This window comes from Nerophis ophidion, linkage group LG23, assembly GCF_033978795.1.
Source record: "Nerophis ophidion isolate RoL-2023_Sa linkage group LG23, RoL_Noph_v1.0, whole genome shotgun sequence".
Lineage (NCBI taxonomy): Eukaryota > Metazoa > Chordata > Actinopteri > Syngnathiformes > Syngnathidae > Nerophis > Nerophis ophidion.
Window position 1 is genome coordinate 11,586,706 of NC_084633.1, and position 17,150 is coordinate 11,603,855.

The window sequence follows — 17,150 nt, forward strand, 5'->3', positions numbered from 1 at the left end:
TATCCGAGATCGGGTCGCGGAGGCAACAGCCTAAGCAGGGAAGCCCAGACTTCCCTCTCCCCAGCCACTTCGTCTAGCTCTTCCCGGGGGATCCCGAGGCGTTCCCAGGCCAGCCGGGAGACATAGTCTTCCCAACGTGTCCTGGGTCTTCCCCGTGGCCTCCTACCGGTTGGACGTGCCCTAAACACCTCCCTAGGGAGGCGTTCGGGTGGCATCCTGACCAGATGCCCGAACCACCTCATCTGGCTCCTCTCGATGTGGAGGAGCAGCGGCTTTACTTTGAGTTCCTCCCGGATGGCAGAGCTTCTCACCCTATCTCTAAGGGAGAACCCCGCCACACGGCGGAGGAAACTCATTTCGGCCGCTTGTACCCGTGATCTTATCCTTTCGGTCATGACCCAAAGCTCATGACCATAGGTGAGGATGGGAACGTAGATCGACCGGTAAATTGAGAGCTTTGCCTTCCGGCTCAGCTCCTTCTTCACCACAACGGATCGATACAACGTCCGCATTACTGAATACGCCGCACCGATCCGCCTGTCGATCTCACGATCCACTCTTCCCTCACTTGTGAACAAGACTCCTAGGTACTTGAACTCCTCCACTTGGGGCAGGGTCTCCTCCCCAACTCGGAGATGGCATTCCACCCTTTTCCGAGCGAGAACCATGGACTCGGACTTGGAGGTGCTGATTCTCAATCCGGTCGCTTCACACTCGGCTGCGAACCGATCCAGTGAGAGCTGAAGATCCCGGTCAGATGAAGCCATCAGGACCACATCATCTGCAAAAAGCAGAGACCTAATCCTGCGGTCACCAAACCGGAACCCCTCAACGCCTTGACTGCGCCTAGAAATTCTGTCCATAAAAGTTATGAACAGAATCGGTGACAAAGGACAGCCTTGGCGGAGTCCAACCCTCACTGGAAATGTGTTTAACTTACTGCCGGCAATGCGGACCAGGCTCTGACACTGATCATATAGGGAGCGGACCGCCACAATAAGACAGTCCAATACCCCATACTCTCTGAGCACTCCCCACAGGACTTCCCGAGTGACACGGTCGAATGCCTTCTCCAAGTCCACAAAGCACATGTAGACTGGTTGGGCAAACTCCCATGCACCCTCAAGAACCCTGCCGAGGAGATTTAACCCCCAATTCCAACCCTTGATGCTGAGTGCCAAGCGGGGAGGCAGAAAATCCCATTGTTATATTCTTTGGTATGACTCAGCCGGGGTTTGAACTCATGACCTTCCAGGCTCAGGGCGAACACTCTAACCAAAAGGACTTTTCATGAACTCAACTCACCTCTAAATCCTTAGTGGCCACATGCGTGGACAGCACCTTTGAGCTTTTATTTCCAAAATTGTGTACACAACAGAATCGGGGTTATACGCCGACATATGGACACTTATACTGCTATCTGGTGGTGTCAGAAGAGTATAACATGCAATGGAATTTGGAGAAAAAAAAAAAGTGTAAACATAAAAATTACTTTATCATGTCACTACACATGAAGTACACGCTTATGTACTTATGGACTAAGTATATCATATCAAAAGATGATTTTAAGTTGTTATTCTAATTAGGGTCCAATCAGCCCAAATAGCAAAGAAAAATTAAAAAAAAGCATGTAAACCAGGGGTGTCCAAACTTTTTCCACTGAGGGCTGCACACTGAAAAATCAAAGCAAGCGGGGCCCATTTTGATATTTTTTTGATTTTAAAAACCAATACAAAATATGTATAAAAAATATACATTCAGGCCTCCTCTCAGTCCCCATAGGATTCTGGTCAAAACAATATTAAAAATGTGTCATTATTCAGTATTATTATTTGTATTCTTTTTCAAGTTTTAAATCTCTAGACCAGGGGTGGGGAACCTATGGCCCTCAAGCTAGATGTGGCTCTTTTGAAGACTGCATCTGGCTCTCCGAAAAATCTTAGCTGACATTGCTTAACACGATAAATAATGAGTAATCCCGCTGATAATCACAGTGTTAAAAATGACGTTCAAAATATAAAATATTCTCATGCATTTTAATCCATACATCTGTTTTTCTACCGCACCTGTTCAAGACGTCGCATTAATGGTAAGAAGAATTTTGTTTATTATTGGTTAGCTTCAGGATTACAACGTTATTAAAAAGAATACTCTAAAAATGTCGGTCTTACTTAAAAATGTACAAATTTAGTGGTATTCAGTTTTAAGAAAAAATTGTATGGCTCTCACAGAAATAGATTTTAAAATATTTAGCTTTTTATGGCTCTCTCAGCCAAAAAGGTTCCCGACCCCTGCTCTAGATCAACATTAGGTCATTCTGTCAATATAACATTTTTAAAGATTTAAGTTGTATGCTCTTTTTGTCAAAGAAAACCCTGTTTTTTATGGAATAAACACAAAATATGCAATATTTTCACCCAATAAAATTTTTACGTGTAATATTTGGCATTATATAAGAATTGGAGCCTTAAAAAGGTCAATTACTCATAACAACATTGATTTTACTTTATTTTTTATTTTTGAGCAATGACACTTAAAAACAAATCACAGTAAAATTATTGGGATCAAACAGGGTCCTACTCATTGAAGTGTTTAAAAACATGAATTATATATTGCTTTTACTGTTTACTTTTAACACAATAATCTCGAGATCCCCTTCAGATCTAACCATCAATTATAAGCTGTATTGTTGTTTCAATATGGGAAACAAAACATGGCAAATTTCCCCCTAAAAATATCTCAGTGTAATATTTAAAGTAATTTTTTCGAAGCCTTGAATAGGTCAATAATTCATAAAGACAGCATGGCAGCTTTGTGTTATTCGAGTAAACATTGCAACATGTTATTGTTACATTCCACCTGTTTGCTATTTCATTACACTTTTTGTTTACATTTTTTTTTCCAATCGTATTCTTAAACAGGGCCGTGGGGCCGTTAAAAAATTACCTGCGGGCCGCAAATGGCCCCTGGGCCACACTTTGGACAACCCTTATGCAAACAAACAGCTTGGGCTTTAAGAGGTTTTTAATGTGTGTTCTTAAATTTGTGTTGGACGTCTTTGATGAAGAGAGCAGTTATGATTTTGGTTTACAGAATAAACAACATAAAAACAAAGGTTTTGGGCATTGTTTTCTCTAAACACATACATTTGTAAAAATATGGCGAAGGACACGCATTACTGTGGGTTTTCTGGTCGTCGTCTTCATCACTAAACGGAAAATCTAATCTCAAGCACGTTTTTTTTTTTTTTTTTTTGAGTCATCAGCTTGAGGCGTCCCTCTGTCTCTGGTTCCCTATCTCATGTGACTTGAGTGTGTCACTGTTATGATTTTGCTTACTAGTTTCGATGACCCGCCTTATCTTGCCTCTGATTAGACATTTTAGCCAACTGTGATTCATCATATAGACACCAACCAATCATCATGGATTTTCTCCACATGAATGGGTGTTCTCAATTATCCAGGTCATTGTATTTCTCCATTTTTGGGGGGCCTGGATTAGCAGTCCCCTATATCTCTTTGTACCTTGTAGCTTTGATGTAAGGATTAGATTTATACAGCGCTTTTCTATCGACTAGATACTCAAAGAACCTGTTATTCATTAACTCCACATTCACACCTGGTGGTTGTAAGCTACATTTTTTTATCTACAGTTGCCCTGAAAAAGGCTGACGGAAGCGTGGCTGCCAATTTGCTTCTATGGCCCCTCCGACACCACCAATCATTAATTCATTCACCCATGTGAGCAGCACTGGGAGTGAGGGTGAAGTGTCTTTCCCAAGGACTTGGATGGCCAGAGATGGGGGATCGAACCTGGAACCCTCAAGTTGCTGGCCCGGCCGTTCTACACGCCACGCCTTGCAACATGGGTCTAAAAGTACCTTAGCTATAGGAAATGTTATTCATTTTCAAAAAAAGTAGCTATGCTACCGCCAAGATACTGGGAAGTGTTATTAAGCTACGCAGCTAAATTACATGCGGATTGTTACTGCTGACATTAGCATGCTTAACATACATACAATACCACTTACAATAAACATTGCCAAAAAAACAACATATGGGTACAAGACTGGTTTGTATTTTACTACTGGTTTTTTAAAAGTTGAATGGTCGACAGTTCCTAACATGAGCTAGTAGTGTTCCATGAATGTGTACCTTAAATAGAGACAACCATTTAACAAAATGTTGTCCTAGATCCTTGGATGTTACAATATCCCGATTGCAGGGTTTTTTTCCCCCCAACCATGGGAAGGAAGAAAAGTGAGTATAAAGGACAGTGCTGATGATATTCAATGAATTAAAGAAACAAAACACCAAAAACCTGACAGCACACTGCTAGTCTGTGCCAGACTAAAGCAGAATGAGTCGAACTCCAGCCAAGGATTCCAAAATAATATCTCAACGATATAAATGTGAAAAAAAGCTACTGATGGTGTGTTTGACAGAGAAGCAGCTGGAAGGAAATACAGTAGAAGTCCACTCCCTAAGATAAATGCTGCACATTATTATCACAATACTTAAAAACTACTGTAGCTAGTACATTCTATTTAGTTTTTATACCATATTTTTATCTAAAAAAATAGTTTAATTTTAAAAGGGATAATACATGTCAAATGTGTGTCGCTTTGGGTTGGGCAAGTGCAGATTAAATTGATTTAAATTCATTTCACAGAACCAAATAAGCTCGTGAATTGAGGTCCTACTGCAGTATAAATATTCATTTTGCAGTCCAGTCCCTTGTCTGTATTGATTGTAAAAACTCATGTAGGACAATAAAGACTAACAGCACCATCTGCTGGAACTGATAGGGCATTGCATCCCTGCTTACCTTACTTCTGACCATTTACTTGACTTGCTTACCTGCATAATCTGTTGCTTTTTCCTCAGTTGTAAATCGGAGCGTCTCGTCGATGTGAGATCTGTCTCTGAGGATGGCGGTGAAATCTTCTTCTTCTTCCTCTGCAGGGAAGAGAGGTCATCAACCAGTGAACTTTGCATGCTGTGTGCAAAATAAGGTATATCTGAGGGTGTAAAGTGTCACTATAATGTTGTTCATTATCAGTTCTAATAAGATCATCATGTTACGTTTCGTGCTTTGATTTGAAGTTAGCAGAGAACATGACATAATCATGGCAGGGGTTTCTACTATTCTGGTTTTTGGTGCCATGCCGTGCTAATTACATCCTGACTGAGAGAATCCATGGTGTCACGTCCAGTTTTGAGGGCTGTCACGTGACTTAGATCACAGCTGTTAGTACGCTCGGCGCTTAATTTAGAAGGCAAACCCTGAAAATAAACAGACATTTGTTTGGCATCACAATGGGCTTTACAGCAACAGGAAAGATGTGAGAGAGAGATATGAGAGAGAGACTTACAGCAACAGGAGAAATGTGAGCGAGAGAGAGAGCTACAGTAATAGGAGAGATATAAAATAAAGAGCGAGAGAAAAAGAGAGAGATTTACAGCGGCAGGAGAAATGAGGGAGAGAGAGAAAGAGATTTACAGCAAAAGGAGAGCTATGAGAGAGAGAGAGAGAGAGACTTACAGCAACAGGAGAAATATGAGCGAGAGAGAGATCTACAGTAATAGGAGAGATATAAAATAAAGAGCGAGAGAAAAAGAAAGAGATTTACAGCGGCAGGAGAAATGAAAGAGAGAAAGAGAGAGAGATTTACAGCAAAAGGAGATATATGAGAGAGAGAGAGAGAGATTTACAGCAACAGGAGAGAAATTAGAGAGAGGGAGAGAGAGAGAGAGAGAGAGAGAGAGAGAGTTTTACAGCAACAGGAGAGAAATTAGAGAGAAGGGGAGAGAGAGAGAGACTTACAGCAACAGGAGAAATATGAGCGAGAGAGAGATCTACAGTAATAGGAGAGATATAAAATAAAGAGCGAGAGAAAAAGAGAGAGATTTACAGCGGCAGGAGAAAAGAGAGAGAGAGAGAGAGAGAGAGAGATTTACAGCAAAAGGAGCGATATGAGAGAGAGAGGGAGAGAGAGAGAGTTTTACTGCAACAAGAGATAAATTAGAGAGAGGGAGAGAGAGAGAGAGAGAGAGAGTTTTACAGCAACAGGAGAGAAATTAGAGAGAGGGGGGAGAGAGCGAGAGAGACTTACAGCAACAGGAGAAATATGAGCGAGAGAGAGATCTACAGTAATAGGAGAGATATAAAATAAAGAGCGAGAGAAAAAGAGAGAGATTTACAGCGGCAGGAGAAAAGAAAGAGAGAAAGAGAGAGAGAGAGATCTACAGCAAAAGGAGAGATATGAGAGAGAGAAGGAGAGAGAGAGAGAGATTTACAGCAACAGGAGAGAAATTAGAGAGAGGGGGAGAGAGAGAGAGATAGATTTACAGCAACAGGAGAGAAGAGAGAGAAAGAAATAAGAGTGAGAGAGAGTTTTACAGCAACAGGAGAGAAATTAAAGAGAGAGAGAGAGAGAGATTTACAGCAACAGGAGAGATAAGAAATAAGAGCGAGAGAGTTTTACAGCAGCGGGAGAGAAATTAGAGAGAGGGGAGAGAAATTATAGAGAGGGGGAGAGAAGGAGAGAAAGAGAGAGAGGGGAGAGAGAGAGAGAGAGAGAGTTTTACAGCAACAGGAGAGAAGGAGAGAGAGAGAGAGAGATTTACAGCAACAGGAGAGATAAGAAATAAGAGCGAGAGAGTTTTACAGCAACAGGAGAGAAATTAGAGAGAGAGAGAGAGAGAGAGAGAGAGATTTACAGCAACAGGAGAGATAAGAAATAAGAGCGAGAGAGTTTTACAGCAACAGGAGAGAAATTAGAGAGAGAGAGAGAGATTTACAGCAACAGGAGAGATAAGATATAAGACCAAGAGAGAGTTTTACAGCAGCGGGAGAGAAATTAGAGAGAGGGAGAGAGAGGGAGAGAGAGATATTTACAGCAACAGGAGAGAAATTAGAGGGGGAGAGAAGGAGAGAGAGAGAGATTTACAGCAACAGGAGAATAAGATATAAGACAGAGAGAGTTTTACAGCAACAGGAGAGAAATTAGAGAGAGGGAGAGGGAGAGAGAGAGAGAGATTTACAGCAACAGGAGAGAAATTAGAGAGAGGGGGAGAGAAGGAGAGAGACAGAGAGTTTTACAGCAACAGGAGAGAAGAGAGAGAGAGAGAGTTTTACAGCAACAGGAGAGAAGAGAGAGAGAGAGAGTTTTACAGCAACAGGAGAGAAATTATAGAGAGAGAGAGAGAGAGAGAGAGAGAGAGAGAGAGAGAGAGAGAGAGAGAGAGAGAGAGAGAGAGAGAGATTTACAACAACAGGAGAGATAAGATATAAGACCGAGAGAGAGTTTTACAGCAGCGGGAGAGAAATTATAGAGAGAGAGAGAGAGAGAGAGAGAGAGAGAGAGAGAGAGAGAGAGAGAGAGAGAGAGAGAGAGAGAGAGAGAGAGAGAGAGATCTGTGAAGCATCCATGTCCAATCAGCTTGTCATTTCTCCTCCATATTTGGCTGCCCATCACAGAGGCATCAGTGCACAGGTGTGTGTGTTTGTGTGTGTGTGTGTGTGTGTGTGTGTGTGCCGCCTGACACAAAGGTGCTGGGCTGAAGTGTCTATATATATATATATATATATATATATATATATATATATACACACAATCATCAGGAGAAAATCTGATGATTGAGGGAACCCCTCATGAAACAGTTCTGTAGAGATGAAGTAGTCTTGTGATTTCTTCCCCCACACATACATATATTGCGCTCTAACACGGTATCGAACACTATTCTCTGGATAATCTAATTAATATAAATATATTTGCTAGAAATGATAAAAAATGTAAATATATTTGCAGACTATTTCTTGTATAGTAGGACTGTAAATAAAGACATTAAATGCACATATTATTCATAAAAATATAAAATAAATAGTCTCAACTTTGCAGAAATTTCCCAAATGTTATAGCTGCGATAATTGAGAGAACATTAGTACCAAAATCCATAGTATTCTTGCACTTCTTTACTGTAAGTAGGACAACAATCAACATTGTGTATACACAAGCAGTCTTATATTCCTATATTTATACACGACACGGGACAACTTTTCCCCAAGTGAGTCAGAGCCTTTCTTCCCGTCACTCACACAGGAGCAGGAGAGGTACAATCATGACACAGAGACCTAAAATGTGTCCTAAAGGTTACTAGCAAGTCAACAGGAGAGTTATGATGCAAATTTGTTGATGCAACAGCTGTTGAGCAACTAAGAAATATGACATATTTGTATTTTTTAATTGTTATTTTTAATATTGAATCAAAGACAAAAACAGGTCATTTTATACTCAGGATTATTTAAATCACTTTTAAGTTCATATGGTAGTCGGTTGTTCACATTTTTATCAGTGAATGGTTCTAAATTCTGTTTAAGCTCTTTAAAAAAGATGAAAAGCTTTATATAAATCCAAACCATTTTTATTATTGTAAGTTCCATCCATCCATTTTTCTGCCGGTTTTCACTCTCTGGGTTCTATTTATAGTTTGTGATTTATTATGACAATGGATATGTATTGTTTACATTTTAACAAATACTGATGCCAAATCGATACGGAAAAAATATTTATCATGGTCCTTCTTTGTACTTTTGTAAACACTGTGAGTTTGATAACGTTAGTACATTGTTTGATTTCCTAACCTAATTCATTCCATAATTTTATCCACATACTGATATACTAAAGGTTACAAAGTGTTTTACATGCATACACATGTTTTTAGTTGAAAGGTTGTATTTCTTTTAATTTGTTGAGAATAATTGTAGTACGTTATTGGGTAGCAGGTTACAGTTTGCTTTGTGTATAATTCTGGCAGTTTGCAAATTCACAATATCCTGGAATTTCAATATTTTTGATTCAATATATAAAGGGTTTGTATATTCGCTATATCTAACATTATGTGTCATTCACACTGACATCTTTTATAATATTTGATCATAGTTTTGTAGTTATTTCACTATATTTCTGCACAGCAACTCAGATATGGTAAGTAACTCTAGTGAGCAGTAAAGAATATGAAGTGATTTTTGGTCCAATACATATTTACCTTTATTCATTTTTTATGTATTTCTTGCTACTTTATGTTGTATATTTTTATGTGAGATTTCCAGTTCATTTTATCATCAATCATTACACTTAGTGATTTGATTTCAATTACTCTTTTAATGTCTACTCCATCTATTTTTATTTGTGTTTGACTTTCTCTTCTACTGTTACCAAATACTATATTTTTAGTTTTGCTTGGATTCAGAGATAGTCTGTTTTGGTCAAACCATCTCTTTAATTTGTTTATTATTTGTATTAGCTTCTGTGTGTTCTCCCCTGAACAAAACTCTGTTGTATAGTCCGCGAAGAACACAAAGTCTTTTGCAATTTTACAAATGTCATTAATATAAAGATTGAACACTTTTGGTCCCAGTATTGATCCTTGTGGTACGCCACAGGATATTTATAGCGTTGCAGACTTTTGTTCGCCTAGCTTCACATATTGCTTCCTGTTGGTTAAGTAGCTTCTTACCGAGTTTAAGACCAACCCTCTGATGCCATACCATGGTTAGATCCATAAACATTGCTACTGCACAGTGTTTACCATCTATTGCAATGGTAATCACTTTCGTTATTTCGATCAAAGCCATCAATGTTGAAATGTTAGCTCTGTATCCATATTGGTTCATTGCGAGTATTCTATATTTGCTTTTGAAATTGTCCAATCTGCTGTGAAAGAGTTGTTCAATGATTTTAGAAAAATTGTAGAAGTGAAAGGTCTATAATTTGTAAATTGGTGTTTGTCTCCAGTCTTATAGATCGGTACAAATTTAGCTATTTTCATTTCGTTTGGGAATTTGCCTGCTTGAAATTATATGTTACTAATATACATTAATGGTCCTGAGATCTCTTCAAGAACCTTTTTTTTTTTCGTTTCCAGATCCATTACATTACTATCAGTTGAGGTCTTGGATTTGCAATTATTCACCATTTTAACTATTTTCTCTAGTGTCACCTTCGTGAGGAACATTAGGTTGGGATTTCTGTTTATGGCATACTTGCCAACCCTCCCGGATTTTCCGGGAGACTCCCGAAATTCAGCGCCTCTCCCGAAAACCTCCCGGGACCAATTTTCTCCCGAAAATCTCCCAAAATTCAGGCGGAGCTGGAGGCCACGCCCCCTCCAGCTCCATGCAGACCGACTCAATGTTGTGAGCCTCTTAAACAGGACAATACTGCCATCTACTGTACATATAATAGAATGTAAATATATTTTACATTTAAGTGCAATCAAGGAACATGCATAAGGGAGTCTGTTCTGAAGCCCACAGTAAAGAGACGTAACTTCATCACGTCGCCTGGTTATTGACTCCAACCCAATATATTACATAGTCGACGAGCAAAATGAAGAAATACGCTGGCAAGTTCCAGAACGATTGGAAACAAGAATTTCAGTTTATCCAAGAGAGTTCGAAGGAGAAGGGGTATGTTGCCTGTACATTTTGTAGAACAGACTTCTCCATTGAACACGGCGTACGAACGGATATACTCAGCCATGAACAATCAGTCAGCGAAGCACAAAGCGTCCGCAGCGCAGCATCGTTCACAACCCAGTATTATGGCCCACCTCGCAAAATGGAGACCCGATGGTGTATCTTATGCTGAGACAAAGATGGCTATGCTGATAGCTGGAAGCAACATCCCGTTCTCATTGGTGGATGTCTACAACAAATCCGTGAAGGATGTTCCCGGATTCAGAGATCGCTCGCCAATACGCAAATGGCAGAACAAAGATTACTCAAATAGTGAAAGGTAAGTGTTGTTTTTTTAGTAACCAGCAAGCACAGTACAGTTAGTAGAACAACTGTGTTTTTATTACTGTGTATTTGATAGGTGCCATCTGAAATTCAACTATTTATTTTATTTATATATATAACAAAATAAATATATATAGCTAGAATTCACTGAAAGTCAAGTATTTTATACATACATACATACACACACATATATATATATATATGAAATACTCGAGTTGGTGAATTATACGCCACCCTTCTTAACCACGCCCCCCACCCAAACCACGCCTCCGCCCCACCCCCCGACCACGTCCACCCCACTCCCCATCCCCCACCTCCCGAAATCGGAGGTCTCAAGGTTGGTGAGCATGTGTTTATGGTGTCACTGAAGTCCTCAGTTGAAACTTAGTCTGAAATCATTTCCTCCAATTTTGGTCCAATATTTACAAAGTAATTGTTGAAGCTTTCAACTACCTTCCTTCATATTGTCATTATTTACATTTCTGTCTGAGAAATATTGGGGGTAATCCCTCTTGGTGCCATTTTTAATTACGCTATTGAGGATGCCCCATGTTCCTCTCATATTGTTTTAGTTCCTGTCTAGTAATTGACTGCAATATTCTTTGCTTAATGATTGTAGTATGCTAGTTAGCTTGTTTTTACATTTTTTGTACTCATTTTCTGCCTTTGTAGATCTTTATGTTATACATTATATGAATAGTGTTCTTATTACAAGCATTTTTCAATCCTTTTGTCATCCATGGTTGATTATTCTTTCTCTGCTTTCTACTGTTTAAAAATGTACCATGTGCTTCATCAACATCCTTTTCATTGTACACTTTGTCCCAATTTTGCTTTTCTAACTCATTTTGGAAATAAATAATACTCTTTTCTGTGCATAGTCTTTAAAATGTCTTTCTTCGGTCCATGTTTCTCATTTGTAGTTTCCATCAAATCTTGTGAAAACTAGAGTCGGTTATAAGTGGACCACTTGTAGTATTCCTTTCAAAATCATTGGTAACAATATTATCAACAAGCGTGGCACAGTGTCCGTAATTCTACTTGGCTTTGAGAATTCAGGATATAAACTGATGCTATACATTGCATTAATGAAGTTGTCAATTGATTTTTTCTTTTTAGGGTTTAATAAGTCAATATTAAAGTCACCACATAAGAAAATACCTTTTTGACCAATGTCCATTACATTTTTCTTGATCCAGTCTTCAGGTGTTTCAACATTTGACTTATGTGATCTGAATGTGTTTGTGCTTTTTTCCTGACATATTTCAATGGTTATACATTCTAAGATTTATCTATAGCAAATTAGATATTTTTTTTTACCACTTTGTAGTTCAGGTTCTTTATTACGTACACAGCTACCCCTGGTTCTGGTGATGGGATATAGTTCGTATCCTTCCATATCAAAGAAATGTCCTTTATTATCATCAAGCCGTGTTTCTGTGACAGCGATTACTTTGAAGGCTTCTTTGAATTGTTCTAAAAATTGTAATTTGCATACAAGCTTATGCTGTTGAAATAAATAATTGAGAATTTGTAATCACATCTTTATAATAAAAACATTTGTTATCGATGTGGGAGAAAAAAAATGTGTATGTGGATCTATATCACTCTCCAAGTCCTGGTTTTTGTTGCAAAAGTTTTTCAGTTCCATATTTTCTTTTTCAAAAATCTTTAGTGTTGTTTCAATAATCTCTACAAGTGTAGTTGGATGCACTCCTGAATCTAGGTCTTCTTGTTTAGTGGTCCCTTGGAACATAGTAGTGTTGGTGATGAATTTAGGTGTTTGTTTTCCGTCAGACTTCATTATCATTGTCGTTGTCAAAGCAAAAAGTCTTCTTTCAAGACATCAAAACACATTGATTGATTGATTGATAGATACTTTTATTAGTAGATTGCACAGTACAGTACATATTCCGTACAATTGACCACTAAATGGTGACACCCGAATAAGATTTTCAACTTGTTTAAGTCGGGGTCCACGTTAATCAATTCATGGTAAATATACAAGGCATTACCTGTAAAATATCACTACCAACCACTATTATTAAGCTCCAATAGCTTATTCTTTTTTAGTGGGGTGTGGGTACTGCTGTCATCACGAAACAGGGATTTGCCTATTCATTATTCTGGCATATTGTCATATTTTGTGAGCTTTCAGCACAAAATTAATATTTTGTGTTTCACCATCAAAGAAAAATCACATAAATCACAGATTTAATGACTAATTTTTTCTAACAGCGTTTTTGACTGGTATACACAAGCTATGGAAATTATATCAGTGGAACAAAACTGCATTTAGCTTAGATAATGAGTCCATCCCATCCATCCATTTACTACCGCTTATTCCCGTTCGGGGTCGCGGGGGGCGCTGGCGCCTATCTCAGCTACAATCGGGCGGAAGGCGGGGTACACCCTGGACAAGCCGCCACCTCATCACAGGGCCAACGCAGATAGACAGACAACATTCACACTCACATTCACACACTAGGGCCAATTTAGTGTTGCCAATCAACCTATCCCCAGGTGCATGTCTTTGGAAGTGGGAGGAAGCCGGAGTACCCGGAGGGAACCCACGCATTCACGGGGAGAACATGCAAACTCCACACAGAAAGATCCCGAGCCTGGATTTGAACCCAGGACTGCAGGACCTTCGTATTGTGAGGCAGACGCACTAACCCCTCTGCCACCGTGAAGCCCTAATAATGAGTCGTATATTAGAATAAGGGATCCATTATTTAAATTATTTTTAACTATTAAATGAACCTAAAATATGACTTATTTTATCTTGGTGGAAAATATTGAACACAATGTGTTGTCAAGGATATGAGATGCGATGCAAGTGTAAGCCACTGTGACACTATTGTTCATTTTTTAAAATGTTTTAAATTTTTTTATAAATGGCTGTGATGTTAATGTCACTGAGGGACTTCTAACCACTGCTATGTTGAAATTCTGATTAATATTGATACTGTTATTCATTTTCTTTTGACTACTTTTGGATTGTTTTGTGTCATATTTGTGTGTCTTCTCAATTGCTCTGTTGATTGCTACGCGATTCTGAATGTTGCTGGGTCGGGTTTGGTTTTGTAATTGTGTTTTTATGGTATTATTTTGTTGGATTGATTAAATAAAAATTAAATAAATAAATTAATAAAATAAATAAATAAAATACAAATGAAAAAATCATAAATAAATAAAAAACAGCGTTTTGCAAAGTAATCTGCATAAGGAGGTCAATTGAAGCAAACATTGTTCTTCCAGAATGAACAATACAGAAAATATGTTCATGTATTGCATGAAGGGGCCCAAACGGACTCTGCTGGTTACGGGGGGGAAAGTGGCCCTGCCGATTCTCCCTGAGTCAACCTGCTAAAAATACGCCTGGCTAATGTTTCTCTCAACGCGGCGTGAGAACAAGAGAAACCAGAGTGAGGCCCCAGAATACAAGGAAAAGTCATGTACTTAGATAGTCAGTGTACAGTTTGTATTGGAGTACATAACGAGGACGTGCTGCAGGTGCTCAAGTCCATGTGTTATGGTATGTTGGGGCTGGTTATGTTGCAAAAGGGGAAATGCTCCGATTCACTTATCAAAGTACCCCGAGTGCAGGCAGCACTCATGCAGCCTAAACCATGACTGCCACCATTTTAGACATATGTATCTTGGTATTCACTTCTGTTGCCAGCTATTTCGGACACTAATGGCGCCATGTTGACTCATTTTCAGTGGGCAGTATATTTTAACTGCTATACGAGCTGCACACTGACTACTGGAGTCTTTTAAAAGAGTCCTCCAGAGGGGACCTCCACAGGTGTGAAGGCATTAACGCCTTCCAATCTACTCAAACGGCGACTACAGAAGGAGATCACAGAGGGCGTGTTGCTCGTCGACGCCGGGGCCTTGCGTCAGTGCACAAAATTAACCCCACAGGCGGCAGGGGAGTTGAACCATACCGGGGGTCAGCAAACCGCAGCTCTAAAGCCACATGCGACTCTCTAGCTCCGCCTTAGTGGCTCCCTGGACCTCTTTCAGAGATGTGTGAAAATGGAAAAAGATGAAGAAAAAATGTAGTTTTAGTATATTTTCTGTAGGAGAACAAACATGACACAAACCTTCCTAATTGTTAGAAATCCCACTGTTTATATTAAACATGCTTCACTGATGAGAGTATTTGGCAAGCACCATTTTGTCCTGCTAATTTCAGCGATCCTTGAACTCATCGTAGTTTGTTTACATGTACAACTTTCTCCGACGCTGCCACAGAAACGTTACCCAGCTTGCAAAGATTATAACAAATCCATTAGAAGAAGACAGGCTGTCGTTTCCTTAAACTTGGACAAAAACATCTATACCTTTGTCCATTCTAACAGTCATTTCCAGAAGTTATCTCATCCATTTTACAAATTATTTCCAATGTTGCAAAACTTTGTAGAGTAAAAATCAAAAATATTTCTGTCAACGAAGATTTGCGTCAGCTTTTGATAGTAGGCTAATATAACTAATAAAGACACATCATGTGTTGCCTTCATTATAACACATATAAGACTTTTAAAAGTCATTTTGATAGTAGGCTAATATAGCTAATATAGACACTTATATAAGTGTTATAATGAAGGCAACACAGAATCTAAGACTTTTTAGAGTAATTTTGACAGTAGGCTAATATCCATCCATCCATCATCTTCCGCTTATCCGAAGTCGGGTCGCGGGGGCAACAGCCTAAGCAGGGAAACCCAGACTTCCCTCTCCCCAGCCACTTCGTCTAGGCTAATATATAGACAGATTATTTGTTGCCTTCATTATAACACATAAGACTTTCAAAAGTCATTTTGATAGTAGGCTAATATAGCTAATACAGACACATCATGTGTTGTCTTCATTATAACACATAAGACTTTTAAAAGTAATTTTGATAGTAGGCTAATATAGCTAATATAGACACTTATATAAGTGTTATAATGAAGGCAACACAGAATCTAAGACTTTTTAAAGTTATTTTGATAGTAGGCTAATATATAGACCCATTATGTGTTGCCTTCATTATAACACCTATATAAGGCTTTTAATTGTTTGCAGCTCCAGACAGATTTTTTTTCGTTGTATTTTTGGTCCCTTCTCTACAAGAAGGGACAGAGCCTCCTCTACTTCCTCAGTAGCTAAGATGCTTCAACGTCTGTACAAAGACGTTGAAGATGTTCTACGAGTCGGTGGTAGCGAGCGCTTTCTTGTACGCCGTGGCCTGCTGGGGCAGCGGGCTGAGAGTGAGGGATGCAAACAGACTGGACAAGTTGGTAGAAAAGGCCAGTAACGTGGTGGGAGTGGAGCTAGACTCTCTGGCGGCGGTGTCAGAGAGAAGAAGTCTAGCAAAACTCCTAGCCATTATGGACAACACCTCCCACCCACTACACTCGGACCTTGCGGAGAGAAAGAGCACGTTCAGTGGAAGGCTCAGACTCCCAAAATGTAACACGGATCAAGACAGGAGGTCCTTCATACCGACAGCCATCAGACTGTATAATGCATATGTTCCTTGACTGCACTTAAATGTAGAATATATTTATATTATTCATATATTATATATATAATGTACTAATATATAAGGTAACACGCAAGGACATTAACACATCCGACACGTACGTAGGATTAACCGAAGGAGCGTTCAAAACAAGATGAAATAATCACAACGCCTCCTTTAGAAACCAAACTTTGCGGAATTCTACAGAACTCAGCAAACACATTTGGAACCTCAAAGACAATAATGTTGAACATTCAATAACATGGCAAATTCTTGCATCCAGCACACCTTACAACAGTGTTAATAAAAGATGTAACCTATGCTTAAAAGAGAAACTGTTTATTATATATCATCCAGATCTATCATCCCTCAACAAGCGCAGTGAAATCATTTCAACATGCCGCCACAGACGGAAACACCTCCTAGGTAACACATGAGCCAATCACCACACCCTACGCCTGCCTGTACCCACCCACTCTGTGCCCTATATAAACCATTGTATGTGAATGCTTCCATTAAAATCTCCTGATGATTGAGGGAACCCCTCATGAAACAGTTCTGTAGAGATGAAGTAGTCTTGTGATTTTTCCCACACCTACATATTGCGCTCTACCATGGTATCGAGCACTATTCTCTGGATAATCCAATCAAGACATATATAATATATATGTATATTATATTATTTATTATTATCCTCGTTTATTGTGAGCGAGCTGTGGTGCTGAATTTCCCCCAGGGATCAATAAAGTACATTCTATTCTATTCAACACTTTGGGTTGCCGACCCCTGAACTATACCGACATTTGGCCCTCAGGGCCACGTGTTCGCT

General features: G+C 39.2%; 1 protein-coding gene across 2 annotated transcripts in view; it reads right to left on the reverse strand.

The window, feature by feature from the left end:
* srl (sarcalumenin) overlaps positions 1 to 17,150 on the reverse strand; it is a 43,258-nt gene that overhangs the window by 20,085 nt on the left and 6,023 nt on the right. For both annotated transcript variants that reach the window (XM_061884819.1, XM_061884818.1), the window contains exon 2: positions 4,860 to 4,958. In XM_061884819.1, the coding sequence (XP_061740803.1) occupies positions 4,860 to 4,958 (99 nt within the window). The remainder of the gene's footprint in view (positions 1 to 4,859; positions 4,959 to 17,150) is intronic.